The sequence below is a fragment of the Meriones unguiculatus genome, chromosome 7, assembly GCF_030254825.1.
Source record: "Meriones unguiculatus strain TT.TT164.6M chromosome 7, Bangor_MerUng_6.1, whole genome shotgun sequence".
Taxonomy (NCBI): domain Eukaryota; kingdom Metazoa; phylum Chordata; class Mammalia; order Rodentia; family Muridae; genus Meriones; species Meriones unguiculatus.
This window is the reverse complement of record NC_083355.1, coordinates 31,809,465-31,823,334: the sequence shown is the minus strand read 5'-3', so window position 1 is coordinate 31,823,334 and position 13,870 is coordinate 31,809,465. Positions and strand designations below refer to the sequence as shown.

General features: G+C 46.8%; 1 protein-coding gene across 3 annotated transcripts in view; it reads right to left on the bottom strand.

The window, feature by feature from the left end:
* The window catches only part of Scpep1 (serine carboxypeptidase 1), a 28,187-nt gene extending 20,550 nt beyond the window's left edge, over positions 1–7,637 (bottom strand). Inside the window, exons 1-3 of one of the 3 annotated variants that reach the window (XM_021648802.2) lie at positions 7,491–7,637; positions 5,306–5,460; positions 870–959 (exon numbers count right to left, since the gene is read on the bottom strand). In XM_021648802.2, the coding sequence (XP_021504477.1) occupies positions 870–959; positions 5,306–5,460; positions 7,491–7,566 (321 nt within the window). In that variant the 5' untranslated portion in view covers positions 7,567–7,637. Of the gene's footprint in view, positions 1–869; positions 960–5,305; positions 5,461–7,439 lie in introns of all 3 variants that reach the window. The other 2 variants (XM_021648803.2, XM_021648801.2) reach the window with 2 other exon arrangements.
* Between the last annotated feature and the right edge of the window lie 6,233 nt (positions 7,638–13,870).

Genomic DNA, 13,870 nt, shown 5'->3' with positions numbered 1-13,870 from the left:
GGAGGACAAGATGGGTTAACAGCAGATGAGAGGAAGACTAGAGGAGCCGGAGGACACTGGAGAACATTCTCAATGCTTGGTGCTTCAGGGAGGGGACACAGGCAGAGTAGCCCAGGCTAAGCTGGTCAGCAGGAGGGACTCGGCCATGCTGTGAATTGAGAAAGGGGTCGCTTAGAGAAGGAAGTGATGCAGGGGACTGGACACAAAGAACAAGGAAAATATCAAAGGGGAAGAGGACAAATGGCTTGCAGGCTTGATGAAGTTCAGGTGCGAGGGGAAAGAAAGAAAAGAACTGGAAGCTACAGCAGATGGTGGGGCTCAAGGTCTGAGGCTGCAGACGGCCACCATGGGGTTACAACCCAGGATCGCCAGCGTCAGCTGCAGGAAATTTCGGTTTGTTTGCTTTGAGACAGGGCTTCACCTAGTCCAGGCTGGCCCTGAACTTGCTATACACGCCAGGGTTACTGTGAACTTCTCACCCTCCGGCCTCTATGTCCCGGAAACTTGAGATTACAAGTGTTCATCTGCAAGCCTGGTTTACACAGCGCCGAGGTTTGAACCAGGGCTCTGTGCCTGCTAGGAGAGCACTGAATTCACTGAACTGGACCTAGTCCTGGCTACAAGTTTCTGATGGTAGGTGGAGAAAGATCACCACGTTGGAAAAGGCAGAGACAATTCTAGGACACTCATTCTGAGACATGGGAGAAGCTCGGCTGCAGGAAGGCTGTGGGCAGCCGTCCAAGGTCTCAAGAAAGCCCACCACGGTGGACTGCTAACTGTGTGACCCCACACTGCCCTGGGTGGAGCTACGGGGCCCAGCCTCTGAGAGGACGAAGGGCAGGTATGGTTGAGGCCTGTTCTCACTGTACCCAGGTGGTGTTTCGTGGCTTGAGTTGGGTGGTAAGAGGCCCAATTTCCTCAAAGTTTCCAAATCCAGTGCTGGAACCACCTGGACCACCCTGTGGAAGAGAAAGAAACAGATATTAACCAGAGAAAACAAGGCCAAGCACTGGTTGTTATAACAGACATACACAAACACACCCAGGAAAGCAGCTTAAGATCTTGCGACGGCTTCACTGTCCTTTACAAAAGGCACATTTTTAGTGGGGTGAGGGGGTACACATCTATAATCCCAGCACTTGAGGGGATGAGGCAGGGGATCAGCAGTTCAAGATCATCCTGAGCTACAAACAAAAATTTTAAAGCAATGACACGTTTGTTTTTTGTTGTTGTTTTGTTTTTTTCAGCTCTATGTTTTCTGGAAGTGCCTGCACCTACCAAACTCCTGCAGGAACCAGTCTCTCTTTGAAAGGATGGAAATTACTTAAGGTCTTAGGCGGGCAGTGATGGCACACTCTAATCCCAGCACGCAGGCCAAGCAGATCCCTAAGTTAATTGCTAACCTTGTCTATAAAGTGAGTTCCAGGTACCAAGGCTGGGGGCCACTCTGGATAAGTCTAGTCTCTGTGTACAGCATAGTCAACAGAGAAGTCAGGGGGACATATGACATCACGGGGTATCTAAACTGAAGATTGGTAACAGGGCCTCCTAACTACAGAAGGTAAGCTTTGAATGCTCTGAAGGGCACAGAGGGGGAAGTGTGAGCAGAAGCAAATAGGCAACCCGGGGCAGGGAAGGTGGGCTTGATGGGATAAGGTCCCCTGGGAGATAGATGATCTGGGAAAAGGAGGGAGCTTTTCTAGATGGATCTAAGGGACTGAGACGTGCTGGGGGCAAGGATGAGGAAAACATTATCAGCTGAGTCAGGAACAGGTCTGGGGTATGCAGTCTCTCAGCGTATGGAAAGATGGGTGCACAGTGAGAGGTTAAAGGGAAGAATAAGAGGGCACAGTAGCCGGGTGGAGTGGCGCTGGCCTTTAATTCCAGCACTGGGGAGGCAGAGGCAGGTGGATCTCTGTTGAGTTTGAGGACAGCCTGGTCTACAAAGAGAGTCTAGGACAGCCAGGGAATGTTACACAAAGGAACCATGTCTTGAAAAACAACAAAACCAAACATGGTAGAGTGGAAGCCAGGGAAATCCGCCTAGGGAAATCTAAAGGAAAGAAACTGACTGGGGTATGGTGACACACGCCTGGCATCCCTACACTGCATGCAAAGGAAGGAGGATTACTGAGCTGAAGGCTAGCCTGGGCAAGACCCTGCCACTCTCAAAAGAGAAGAGACAGAGGAGGGGGAGGCAGGGCTAAGGGCGGGCAGGACAGGGCAACAGGCACTGTCTGCAAACTGTTTCCCATAATAATGTTTTGAACTGACACTAACCTCCTTGATAAAAATCAGAGGCGCAACTCCTCCGTGATTATATGCACTGCATGTGTTAAGATTTCTTAATACGGTGGCAAAAAGTTTGCAAACCGGTTGGAGATATGTATCGCAGTGCCCCTAATAGCACCAAGAGTCAGGGCACAACTGGAACAACCTACCAGAGGGAGGAGGGTGAGAAACCACATCTGCAGGATGAATCATGTGGCCACTGGGAATCACAAACATCAGGAATTAGTGTGGCTCCCAAAAAAACATGAAGTACATTAATGAAGAGTGCACCCTCAAAGGAAGATGGGTCTTTCCTTTCAATGAGACTTATGAGTATGGGCAGGATGGAAACCAAAGTTGGGGGACCACACATCTGAGAATGTGTGGGCCACTGTGGGAGAATTTCCATTTTCCATTTCTGCTCCCTCTTCCTGTGCCCCTGTCTGTCTCATTTGCTCTCCATCTTTTTTTTTTTTTTTTTTTTAAGGCAGGGTCTCTCGCGGAACCTGGAGCTCATGAGTTCTGCTAGCCTAGCTGGCCAGTGAGCTCCAGGAATCACCTTGTCATCACCTCCAAAGCACCGGGGTTACAAACTGGTACCACTGCCACAGCTGTTGTATGTATATGAGTAATGGGTACCCAAATTCAAACCTTTATGCTTGCATAGCAAGCACTTTATAGACGGAGCCATATCTTAAGCTCCTGCTACCTGAACTGAATAATAATAATAATAATAATAATAATGGACCACAAAAATCTTCATCCAGAAACTCTGTAAACTAGTGATATATATAAGCTGGCTGCAGTAGCGCACTCCTGTAATCCCAGCACTCAGGAGGCAGAGGCAGGTAGATCTCTGTGAGTTCAAGGCCAGCCTGGTCTACAAAGTGAGTCCAGGACAGCCACGGCTACACAGAGAAACCCTGTGTCGAAAAAACAAAACAAAATAAAATAAAACAAAAATACCCCAACCAAACAAACAAACAAAAAATACCAAGTGGTACATACAGCTGAGGCTCAGGACTTCATGGTTCCTCTGGAATATGATAAGTGTCAGTGAATGAGCTGAAATGCTTAAATGGCTTGAAAAATAGCTTACTATTCCACTCATGCTGTGACCTCAATTCTCAAAGAACGCCACCTCCCAAAGAAGTTACTGCACGAGTCCTTTCAAGGCTGCTAACTAGATCTTTTCATCTACATTCCCTATTTCCTCCTTCTTCCTTGGGCCTCTGGGGACATAGAGAAGAGCAGATGGGTGCCTATCTTCAGCGACTAACCTTCATACAGTGTCTCAGCTTGAGGGTTAGCCTAACCAACAGCCACGCCAGACAACCTCCAGTGCCAGACAGACGCTAAGGGCTGACAGATCAAGGAAACTGTGGTCAAACGGAAGACGAGCTTGCAACTTTGGATTTTGTTTTATTTTGTGTTTTGCAGTGGCAGGGACAGAAGGAAGGGCCTTGTGCAGGCTAGGCAAACCCTCTACCACAGGGCTAAATCCTGAGCAGATGAAATCCAGTGTTTTTCAAACTGGTTCCTGGCAATCCCCAGAGAAGGCCGTTTAGGTAGCAGGGGACAAAGGGGTAGCCACATACAAAGGACTCAGCAGCTGCCCCACCCTAGTCTTAGAACTTCTGCTTTCCTCCTTCCCCTACTCTAAGCCAAAAAGTTCTACAAATTAACCAAGAGTCTCAAAACCACTCAAATTCTCCAACTCATAAAAGTAAGGCCCAGAAAAGGGAAGTGTCCTGCTACGGGTAAGAGTGGGAGGAAGGGTCCCCAGCAGCAGGGCCAGGCTTTTCCACACCCAGGCTCTTCCCGGCAACCATGCCACACATTCATCACCAGTTTCCGGATCCGGGGGAACCACGTGGATTCCACTCCTGAATGTTTTCCAGCTATCGCTATCGGGCTGAACCATATTTCCAGCCCCTCAGTAGAGGCAGCTGTGAAGATCCTGCAGCAGGCTCAGCCTCAAAACTCCTTCTTTCGTCACAACACAAAGTCTGTAGTGACAGGCCTCAGGCAAAGCCTCTGCTCTGGCAGGTATATGAGAAGGAAGCCTCACCCCTATCCCACAGAGGTGAGTACCAGGGTGCCCTAATTACTGGTGAGGCAACCAGAACCTCAAGGTACCTCAGCCCCTCCCTAGAAATCAGTCTTCCAGGTAGGCGAGGCCACCATAGGTGCCATTTGAAGAATGCAGCAGGATCTCTGCCTCTCCCTAAGCAGTTCAACAGTTCACAAGGTCTTTTTGCCTTCAACCCTAGAGGTGGAACACAGGGTTAAAATACACTAGGGAAAAGGGTTGGAACTTACATTCATGCTAAGGTATAAAAGACTGGCATGTTATATTTAAGAATATATATATATATTATATATACACACACATATTGGAATAACAATGAATTTGAAAGAGAGCAAAGAGGGGCATATGGGAGGTTCTGGAGGGAGGAAAGGGAAGGGAGAAATGTTGTAATTAAATTATAATCTCAAAAATTAAAAGCAAAATCAGAATGGCTTCTCTGGGGAGAAGAAGTTGGGGCTCAGGACTATGTGGCGAGGGAGAAGAGAGGAGGATTGGGGTACCCCAGCCTTTGGTTCAGAACTTTTCAAACATTTTCTATCGGTCTACCGTATCACTGGCAGCTTTCAGTCAGGGCCCTTAAAACTTTCCAGGCTTAATATAAAAGGACTCTAGAAAGTAAGGGGAGTGCACACCTGTAACTTCAGCACTTGGGAGGTGGAGGCAGGAGGATTGCCATGAGTCTGAGGCCACACTGGACTACACAGCAAAATCCTGTCTCCAAAATGAATGAATGAATGAATGGATGGATGAAAGAAATTAAGACCAGTAAATAGGGCTTCCTTCGCTACACCCTTGCTTCAGGCTGTCTCAGAAGCATGTGAAGCCCCCGCCCCACCCCCACCCCAGTCCTGGCTGGACCCTGCTAAGCTGGAAGCGCCTAAGAACCAAGCAAAGAGCTGAGAAGAGACCTGACCCGGAAGCCAGGCAAGGAAGTCACTTTACCTGGAGCCACATGACCAGCGGCAGTTCTGAGAAGTTCTTGCAAGGATTCGTGGCGTAATAGAGCCACCAGAACATGCGGGCATCCTTCCGGACAGTCACATAATCCCACACTTCCTTGCCTTCCTGTGCGGGCCGGCGGGTGGTGAATCCTGAAACTGAAGCTCAGTGTCATTTCCTGAGGAGTATCTAGTGTGAGTTCCAAGTTTGGTAGACAGGGTCATTCAGGCCAAAGATGGCGCTTTATGCCATAGGCAATTCACCTACCTCAGGATAGTGTGCCGATAAGAAAAGACAAAGACAAAAGAAAAAAAAAAGTCAGTAGGGCGCATTTGTGTGGCCCTTTAATTCCAGCATTTGAAAGCAGAGGCAGGTGGATCTCTGTAAGTTCCAGGCCAGTTTGGTCCATGGAGTGAGTGAGTTCCAGGCCAGTCAGGGCTACTCTCTCTCAAAAACACACCAATAAAGACCTCCACACCTCAGCTGCGGAAAAGAGAAACCAAACACTCCTATCATGGGCAACACACAGTGGGACCAACAGTAAAAGAAAAAGGCTGAGAGCGAAGCTCAGGGGTGATCTTGTGCCAGGTGCGGGGTTCAATTCTCAGCCGGATTCGGGGGAAGGATGGGCAGGAGTGGGAGACTGTGAAGGGAAGGATCCCTAGGTGGCTTCTGCTTTCCCTGCCTCCTTCTTCCTACTTTCAAGCCTCTTGAGCAATTAAGAGAACAAAAACGAGTCCCAGCAGGGTAGAGATGGAAGCAGAAGAGAAGGTGATGTCCTGTGGCCAGGTCTACAATCTTATCACAGTGGAGGCGGAAGACAGGAGTACCAGGGCTCCAAGTCCAGCCAACTCAGCACACAGGGAGTCTGAGGACAGCTGACGTAACAAGAAACCCTTTCTTAAAAAAAAAAGAAAAGAAAAGAAAAGAAAAATACAAAAATTATAGGGGAGGAAGAAGACTATGAAAACCAAAAAAGGGAGCTGAGAAAATCAGTTAAGTCAGTGAAGGGTTCACCTTGCAAGCACAAAGACCAGAGTTCGAATCTCTGGTTTGTGCTTCTGATTCCAGGACTGGAGACAGGGGAATCCTTGAACTGGCTGACTAGCCAGTGTAGCCTACATGGAGAGTTTCAGTGAGAGTCCTTGTCTTCAGAGAGAAAAAAGGTAGGCAGTGCTCAGAGACAACACCTGGGGTGTTCTCTGACCTCCAAATATACATATGCATAGAAATACACACACTCCTACGCTCATTCACAAAAAACAAGTAAAAAAATGCAAGAAAAAAAATTAAATTAAAAAGGCTGGAAAGATGACTTCGCTAGTAAGAGCACTCTCTCACTATCTGCTCTACCAGAGGATGGGGACTCGATTCCCAGCATCCAGATGGCAGCTCACAACCGTCTGTAACTCCAGTTCCCCGGGACCGCCTTCTTCTGACCTCCCAGGGCACCAGGCACACAAGTCGTACACAGACATACATGTAGGCAAAACAAAAATACACTTTTTTAAAAATGAAGTGAGAGTTGCGGGGTGATGGTGGCGCACGCCTTTAATCGCAGCACTCGGGAGGCAGAGGCAGGCGGATCTCTGAAGTTGAGGCCAGCCTGCTCTACAGAGAGAGCTCCAGGATAACCAAAAGAAACCCTGTCTCGAAACACACACACACCACACACACACAAAGTGAGAGTCAATTTGCAAGTCATTCCACAGAACAAATGTGCTTTTGCCCTCAAAACAGGCCAGTGGAGTCAGTGATATTTTGTCTGTTCTAAACCAGAAGACCAGGCAGTTGTTTCAAAACGAGGAAGGACTTGCAGGGGCCTCCAATCTCTGCTCAGCCAAATGACCCTGTAACGTCATTAGGCAGCCAACCACAGCAGAACCGGAAGGTCTGCCTTTAGACCGTGAAGTCTCACTCATCAGCAGTTTCCTCAAACCCTACATTTCTGTACAGCCACCTCTATCTCCGCGTAGAGGGATCACCCAGAACCAGAAACAAAAAGGCACTCTGAGCCCAAACATAAATAAAAATGAAGAGGTTCAAAAGCGACATACATTATGCCAATCCTGCAAGGGAAGGACCGGGGGAAAGGTAGGTGTTTTAAAAAAAAAAAAAAGAACACGAACCCACTTACAAATTCGAGAAGGAGGCACCCACCGCTGGTGCGCCTTCCTCGCGAACCTACCCGCGCTGAGGCCCAGCAGGAGCGACAGGAGCAGCAGCCACAGCCGGACCGGACACAACCGCCGCGCCAGGTCCATGGTGAACACGGAGGGCTCCGCAACATCAGCAACAGGCAGGAGCGGGAGGGCCGGCGCGTGACGGCGGTGGGCGGGGCCGGGGCGGAGTCGGGGCGGGGCCTAAGAGGCCCCGAGGCTCCCGGTGTTCCGCGCGCCCTCTGCCGGCCGGAGCCACCCAGGGCCGCGTCCCGGGCCTCTAGGATGGTTCTGCCTTTTAGGGAAGGGTTGCGCAAGGGAGGCGATTAAATAATGTATCATTCATTGGACTTTGCTTACAAAGTAGGGAAGGATTGAGAAACCACAGCCGGATAACCACCTCCCTCTCTGCCCTGCCCGGTTTTGTCTTCTCCGAAAAAAGGCTTAGCGTTTTATTTTGTAAGACTCGTTTTTATTATTTTATGTGTCTGTATATACGTGTGTGTGTGTGTGTGTGTGTGTGTGTGTGTGTGTGTGTGTGTGTGTGTGTATGCCGCATGTGTGGGGTTACGCAGAAGAAGTAGGGTCCTCTGGAGCTGGAGTTACAGGCGTTTGTGAGTGACCCAGTGTGGATGTGTGGATGCTGGAAACTGAACTGAGTTCTCTGGAAAAGCAACAAGTACTCTTTAAACATGAGCCATCCGGGTTAGGGTTTCTCTGTGCCGCCCTGTCTGTCCTGGACTCGCTTCATAGACCAGGCTAGCCTCGAACTCACAGAGACCCTCCTTCCTCTGCCTCCAAGTGCAGGGATTAAAAGTATGTACCACCATACCTGACCCCAGGCCTAGAATTTTTAAAACTGCATCTGCCTTCAGTCAGATTAAGCACGAACCAGCAGGTTGTTGAAGACTAGATTCCATTTTCAGAAAAACCATTATTCTGAAGCAATAGCTTCAGTTAAGAGAATTTTTAAGGGAATCGTTGCTCTTCCAGAGGACCTGAGTTTGGTTCCCAGCCCCCACAACCATCCATAACTCTATATCTCATATTCCAGGGTATCTGGCACCTTCTTCTGACTTCCTCAGGAACACATGTGATGCACCTACAAAGTCTGCAGGCAAAACGCTCATATAGAAAAAGCAAAAAGAACCTAAAATATTATTCCTAAATCGTATGTGTCATGAATATATTAGAACTTCATAAAAATAGATCATACATAATCATTTGTCTGTAAGTTTTTGTTATACCTCCTTAAACACAGCCAAAAAAAATTTTTTGTATATTTTCTCTCCTGATAACAAGTGGTCAATGTCCTAGTATGTTGATATTCTACCTTCAAAGCAGTCATTTAAAAGAAAATGTGGATAGCAGAGGTATGTGTGTGTGTCTCAAGATAATCTTTTATTTTACAGAATACTTTAGCGGTACTGAATCACCTCACAGAGCTAAGAAACGGTGAGAGCTACATGAAAGTGAGGTTACCTCAATGTACTGTGTTTTAAGGATGCAGATAACATCTGGGCATGGTGGCGCACGCCTTTGATCCCAGCACTCAAGAGGCACAGGCAGGCGAATCTGTGAGTTCCAGGCCAGCCTGGTCTACAAAGAGAGTTCCAGGTCACCCAGAGCTGTTACACAGAGAAACGCTGGCTGGGGAGGGAGGGAGAATGTAGGTAGCCTACCAAACAAAGCAAGAATAAAGCATGTGTCCCTGTTTGACTCACATTTTTATCTCCTTCACACCTCCTGCAAATGTTTCTTGTAAACATTTTTTTTTTTTTTTTATAAAAACAGAACAGCAGAAACGTTTTTCTCTGCCGCCTCTGGATTCTAGAGTCTAGAAAATGTAGCTCCTTTCCCATGCTGCCAGGGAGGGCAGTGCTGCTGAGAAGTGGCGATCGGATGTCCATGTTTCTCCTGCTCTAACATGAGGCTTGAAACGTCTAGCTAGCATTTGAGCATGGCCCCTTGGGAAATAATTTGCAAGATATGGAAGTTACACAGTACTCAGAGTGGAGCCTGTAGCTCAGTGAATAGAACACTTTGCCCCCTGGATTCAATCCCAAGGAGTACCATAAGACAGGACATGTAATCAGAGGCAGAGAAAGGAGGGCCGGGAACTCAAAGCCAGCCTAGGGTACTCGAGAGCCTGTCTCAATAAATAAATAAATTAATTAATTAATTAAAAACAACTAACTATACCCCAAACACTGCCCTAAGCTTTTCCGTCCAGGCTGTTCTCTATGAGCAAAGCCTCAGACACACTAACCACCAGATGCAGTACTGTGTTCTCAGAAGGCTGCAGCAAGAGGATTTCCATGATCTTTTTCTCTAACTTGGGATGCATAGAAAGACCTCCATCTCAAAGCATGTGTATGTGTGTGAGAGAGTAAGAGAGAGGGAGAAAAAATACATAAAGTATTATAGTGTCATATTAGTTGTAGAATACGAGTAAAGGAGTGTTTGCAGCAAATAAAGTTCAAATTCCCTATATGTCTGAATTTTTTTATAATAAAATATAGGGGAAATTAGCTTTGATAAAGGGTGAGACTCAGGAGCTGAAGAGAGGACTCTCGGTGGTTAAGAGCACTTCTGCTCTTGCAGAAGACCGGGATTTGGTTCCCTGCACTCACATTGGTGGCCAACAACTGTCCATAACTCCAGTTCCTGGGGTTCTAATGCCTTCATCTGGGCTCGTCAGGCACCAGGGACACATGTGGCACACAGATGTGGAAGCAGAGACAACACTCATACACATAAGTAAAGGACATTGAGCCTCCATTCAAAATAGAGGCAAACTTTAAATGTGACTGACAAAGGTCACAACAGGAAAATGTCAGAGATAAACTATCCTAGGGATCATTGTTTGCAAGGAAACCCACACGAACTAGAGGGGCATCTGGGCTCCTTTCCTCCTCTGCTAGCTTAAGGAGCTTTTCAGAATGATGTGCTTTTAATTGGCTGCTTTCTTCCGAGTGGCACTTGAGGCTGTCGTGCTTATGTCACAGGTAACCCAAAAGATGGGTGGTGACGGTCTGGTAGCCGTAGAGGTGGTTTGGTGCCCCTCTGGTGCCCCTCAGCTTCAGCATCTAAATTTAAATTGCCATAGGTGTGGTAACAGGAATAGTAATTGACCTCTATGTGCAGGCGCATCTAGACACAATTCAGTTGTTGCATTTCCAAACTCAGGGTGAGAGTAATCGGGGCCCAGAGCTGAGTGAGTTCGCCACAGCCTGTTTGCACACAGCACCAGGAATGAAACCCGGAGCAAGGCATTTCTACCCCCAGCCAGCAGTGACAAGGGAAGTGCCCTCCTCTAGCCTCGTGTGGATGTACACTCAGCAACTCCGTTCAGTTCTGTTGGGGGACATTCGCTTTGCCTTTAGCTTCTTTGCTATTATCAATAAAGTAGCCAGGCTGGGCAATGTTTCTCAGTGCTGGAGTGCTTGCCAGGTGTGTACAGGGCCCTGAGGTCAGTCTCTAGCTTCGTAGAATAAACGACTGGTGTTGCCAAAATCATTGTACAAAAGTCTATGCCCGTAGCTGAACACCTATGAGTCTAGGGAGGATAGACGCCTCCAAGAATTGCTAGGTCAAAGAACACAGGCACTGATAATTCAGACAGATGCTGCCAAGTACCTCATGACAGGTATGTACAAGGTCATTTGAAAAAAAAAAAAAAAAAAAGAAGTAGAGGGAGGCAGGAAGATGAGGAGTTCGGGTTTGTCCTATCCTATGTAGCTGGAGCCAAGGCCAGCCCAGGCTTCACAAACCATGTCTCCAAGAAGAAAAAAAAAAAAAAAAAAATGGGGGTGGGGTGGGGAGGAATAGGGCTGGGAGTGTGTGTGCCGGAGAGATGGGTTAGTAGTTAGAGCACTTTGCTGCTCTTATGGAGGATCAGGTTTGGCTTCCAGCACCCACACAGTGGCTTACAACCATTTTGTATTCCTTACTCCAGTTTCAGGGGATCTGATGCCCTCTTCTGGTGACTCCAGGCAGGCACCAGACATACATTTCTGCCTGTCTGTCTGTCTGCCTGTCTCTCTCTCTCTCTCTCTCTCTCTCTCTCTCTCACACACACACACACACACACACATAGTCACGTACACATGTGTGCTTGCACACATGCTCACAGATGAACACACATAATATATAAATAAATCTAAAATAACTTCTTTGGTTGTGTGTGTGGAGGGGGGTAAGGGATGATGGTGTATCCCTTTAATCCTAGCGCTGGAGGGCAGAAGCAAGAATTTTAGGGAAGGCCATCCAGGCCTATACTGTGAAACACTGTTTCAAAAAGATAGAAAGGAGACTGAAGATGTAGCTCGGGAGTTAAGAGCCCTGTCTGCTTTTCCAGAGCGCCTGGGTTCAATTTCCAGAACCCATAGAGTGGCTTACAGCCATCTGAAACTCTATTTCCACGACCTCTTCTGGCCTCCTCAGGCAGTGCATGTGGCACACAGACATACACGCAGGCAGAACACCTATACACATAAAATATGGACAAATCAATCGCCAAGCAGTGGTGATACACGCCTTTACTCCCGGCACTTGGGAGGCAGAAGCAGGCGGATCTCTGTGAGTTCTAGGCCAGCCTGTTCTACAGAGAGAGTTCCAGGACACACAAGGCTTCGCAGAGAAACCCTGTCTCAAAAAAACAAAGATAAAAACAAAAACAACTTTTTTTTTTTAAATTTTAGAAATTGCATTTATTTATTCTTTTTTTTTTTGTCCAGGTAGATGCATTCCATGATACGCGTGGCAGTGAGAGGACAGCTTGAAGGAGCTGTTCCTCTCCTACCGAGTGAGTCCTAGAAACCTATCTCAGATTGTCAAGCTTGGCAGCAAATGTCCTTACCCAGGGAGCCATCTCCCGAGTCCCCAAGCTCTTTGCTTTCAACATGAAGGAAAGAGGGATCTTCGGTTTTGGAATGCTGCGTTTAGCATGTTGAAAATACTTTACAAATTTATTCATTTATTTTAATTCTGTGTGCATTAGTGTTTGGCCTGCATGTCTGTCTGTCTGTCTGTGGGAGGGTATTGGATTCCCTGGACCTGGAGTTACAGACAGTTGTGAGCAGTTTATATAGATACTGGGAAGTGCACTTGGGTCTTCTGGAAGACAGCAGGTGCTCCTAACCACGGAGCCATCTTGGTATCCCCTGAAGAATACTTTAAAAAATAATAATAAGCCTTTAACTAATTTTAGCACTTAAGCTGGAGTATAAAGAAAATTTTCTGATAGTCAAAAAATGCAAATCCTTCCATATTATCTACTCATGAACAATTTCTCAGAACTTTACATCTATTAAAAAAAACACACTCAAAGAGTAATATGGAGCCTTGTCTCATTTAGTGAGGTTCAACCGTGTGTGCCTGGATTAAACGTCCCCATGCAAGGGCCCATCGATTTCCTTAATAGATAAATCTCTCTGTCCATTTTTCTTTCTCTGTTTGATGATCATGTCATTAACACATGCTGTTTTATACCCATGTTTGTGCTCATGTTAGCTGTGTGTCACTAATAACTGTGATGGTAATGGAGGGCTGGAGTGTAGTTGGGAGGCAAGGCATTTCCCTAACACGTATGAGACAACTCTTCGACTTTGACCCCCAACATCAAAAGAAAGTAATGGTGAGTCAATCCAGAAGGCCTACAGAATTAGAACCTTAAGAAAAAAAAATTTTTTTTTTTCAGTGTTCTTACAGACTGCCAAGTCCCAACCATGGACTCCTCTGGTGACCTTAGATGGAGGAGTTGCTTAACTTCTCCAAACATTTAAGTTTAAAAAAAAATCTTCCAAATGAGGATAAGAGAACATAACTTATACCTTTGTGGTGGGGAGCTTCGTGCATGCTAGTCCACTGTGCTGTAATCCCAGCTCAAGGTTACGGGTTTTTATTGCTTTCACAGAACAGGCCTTGATTTTCAAATTTATTTATTTATATGAACGCTCTGTCTGCGTGTACATCTGAAAGTTAGTAGAGGGCATCAGACCCCATTCCGAATGGTTGTGAGCCACCATGTGGTTGCTGGGAATTGAACAGCAACCTCTGAATTAGCACCTCTGAACTGAACCTCTGAATTAGCAGACAGTGCTCCTTTTTTTTTTTAAGATTTTATTTATTTATTTTATGTGTATGAGTGAAGAAGAGGGCATCAGATTCCAGTACAGATGGCTGTGAGCCTCGTTGTGGTTGCTGGGAATTGAACTCAGGATCTCTGGAACTCAGGACCTCTGGAAGAGCAGAGAGTCCTCTTAACCGCTGAGCCATCTCTCCAGCTCCCGATTCTAATTACTTGTTTAAAAGCTTCATATTTATTTAGCTTTCTGATTCTCCACCTGTGCCTTCTACACTTTCACATTGTTCTTCCTCAAGATCAGGAAAGCACACTTGATCTGGT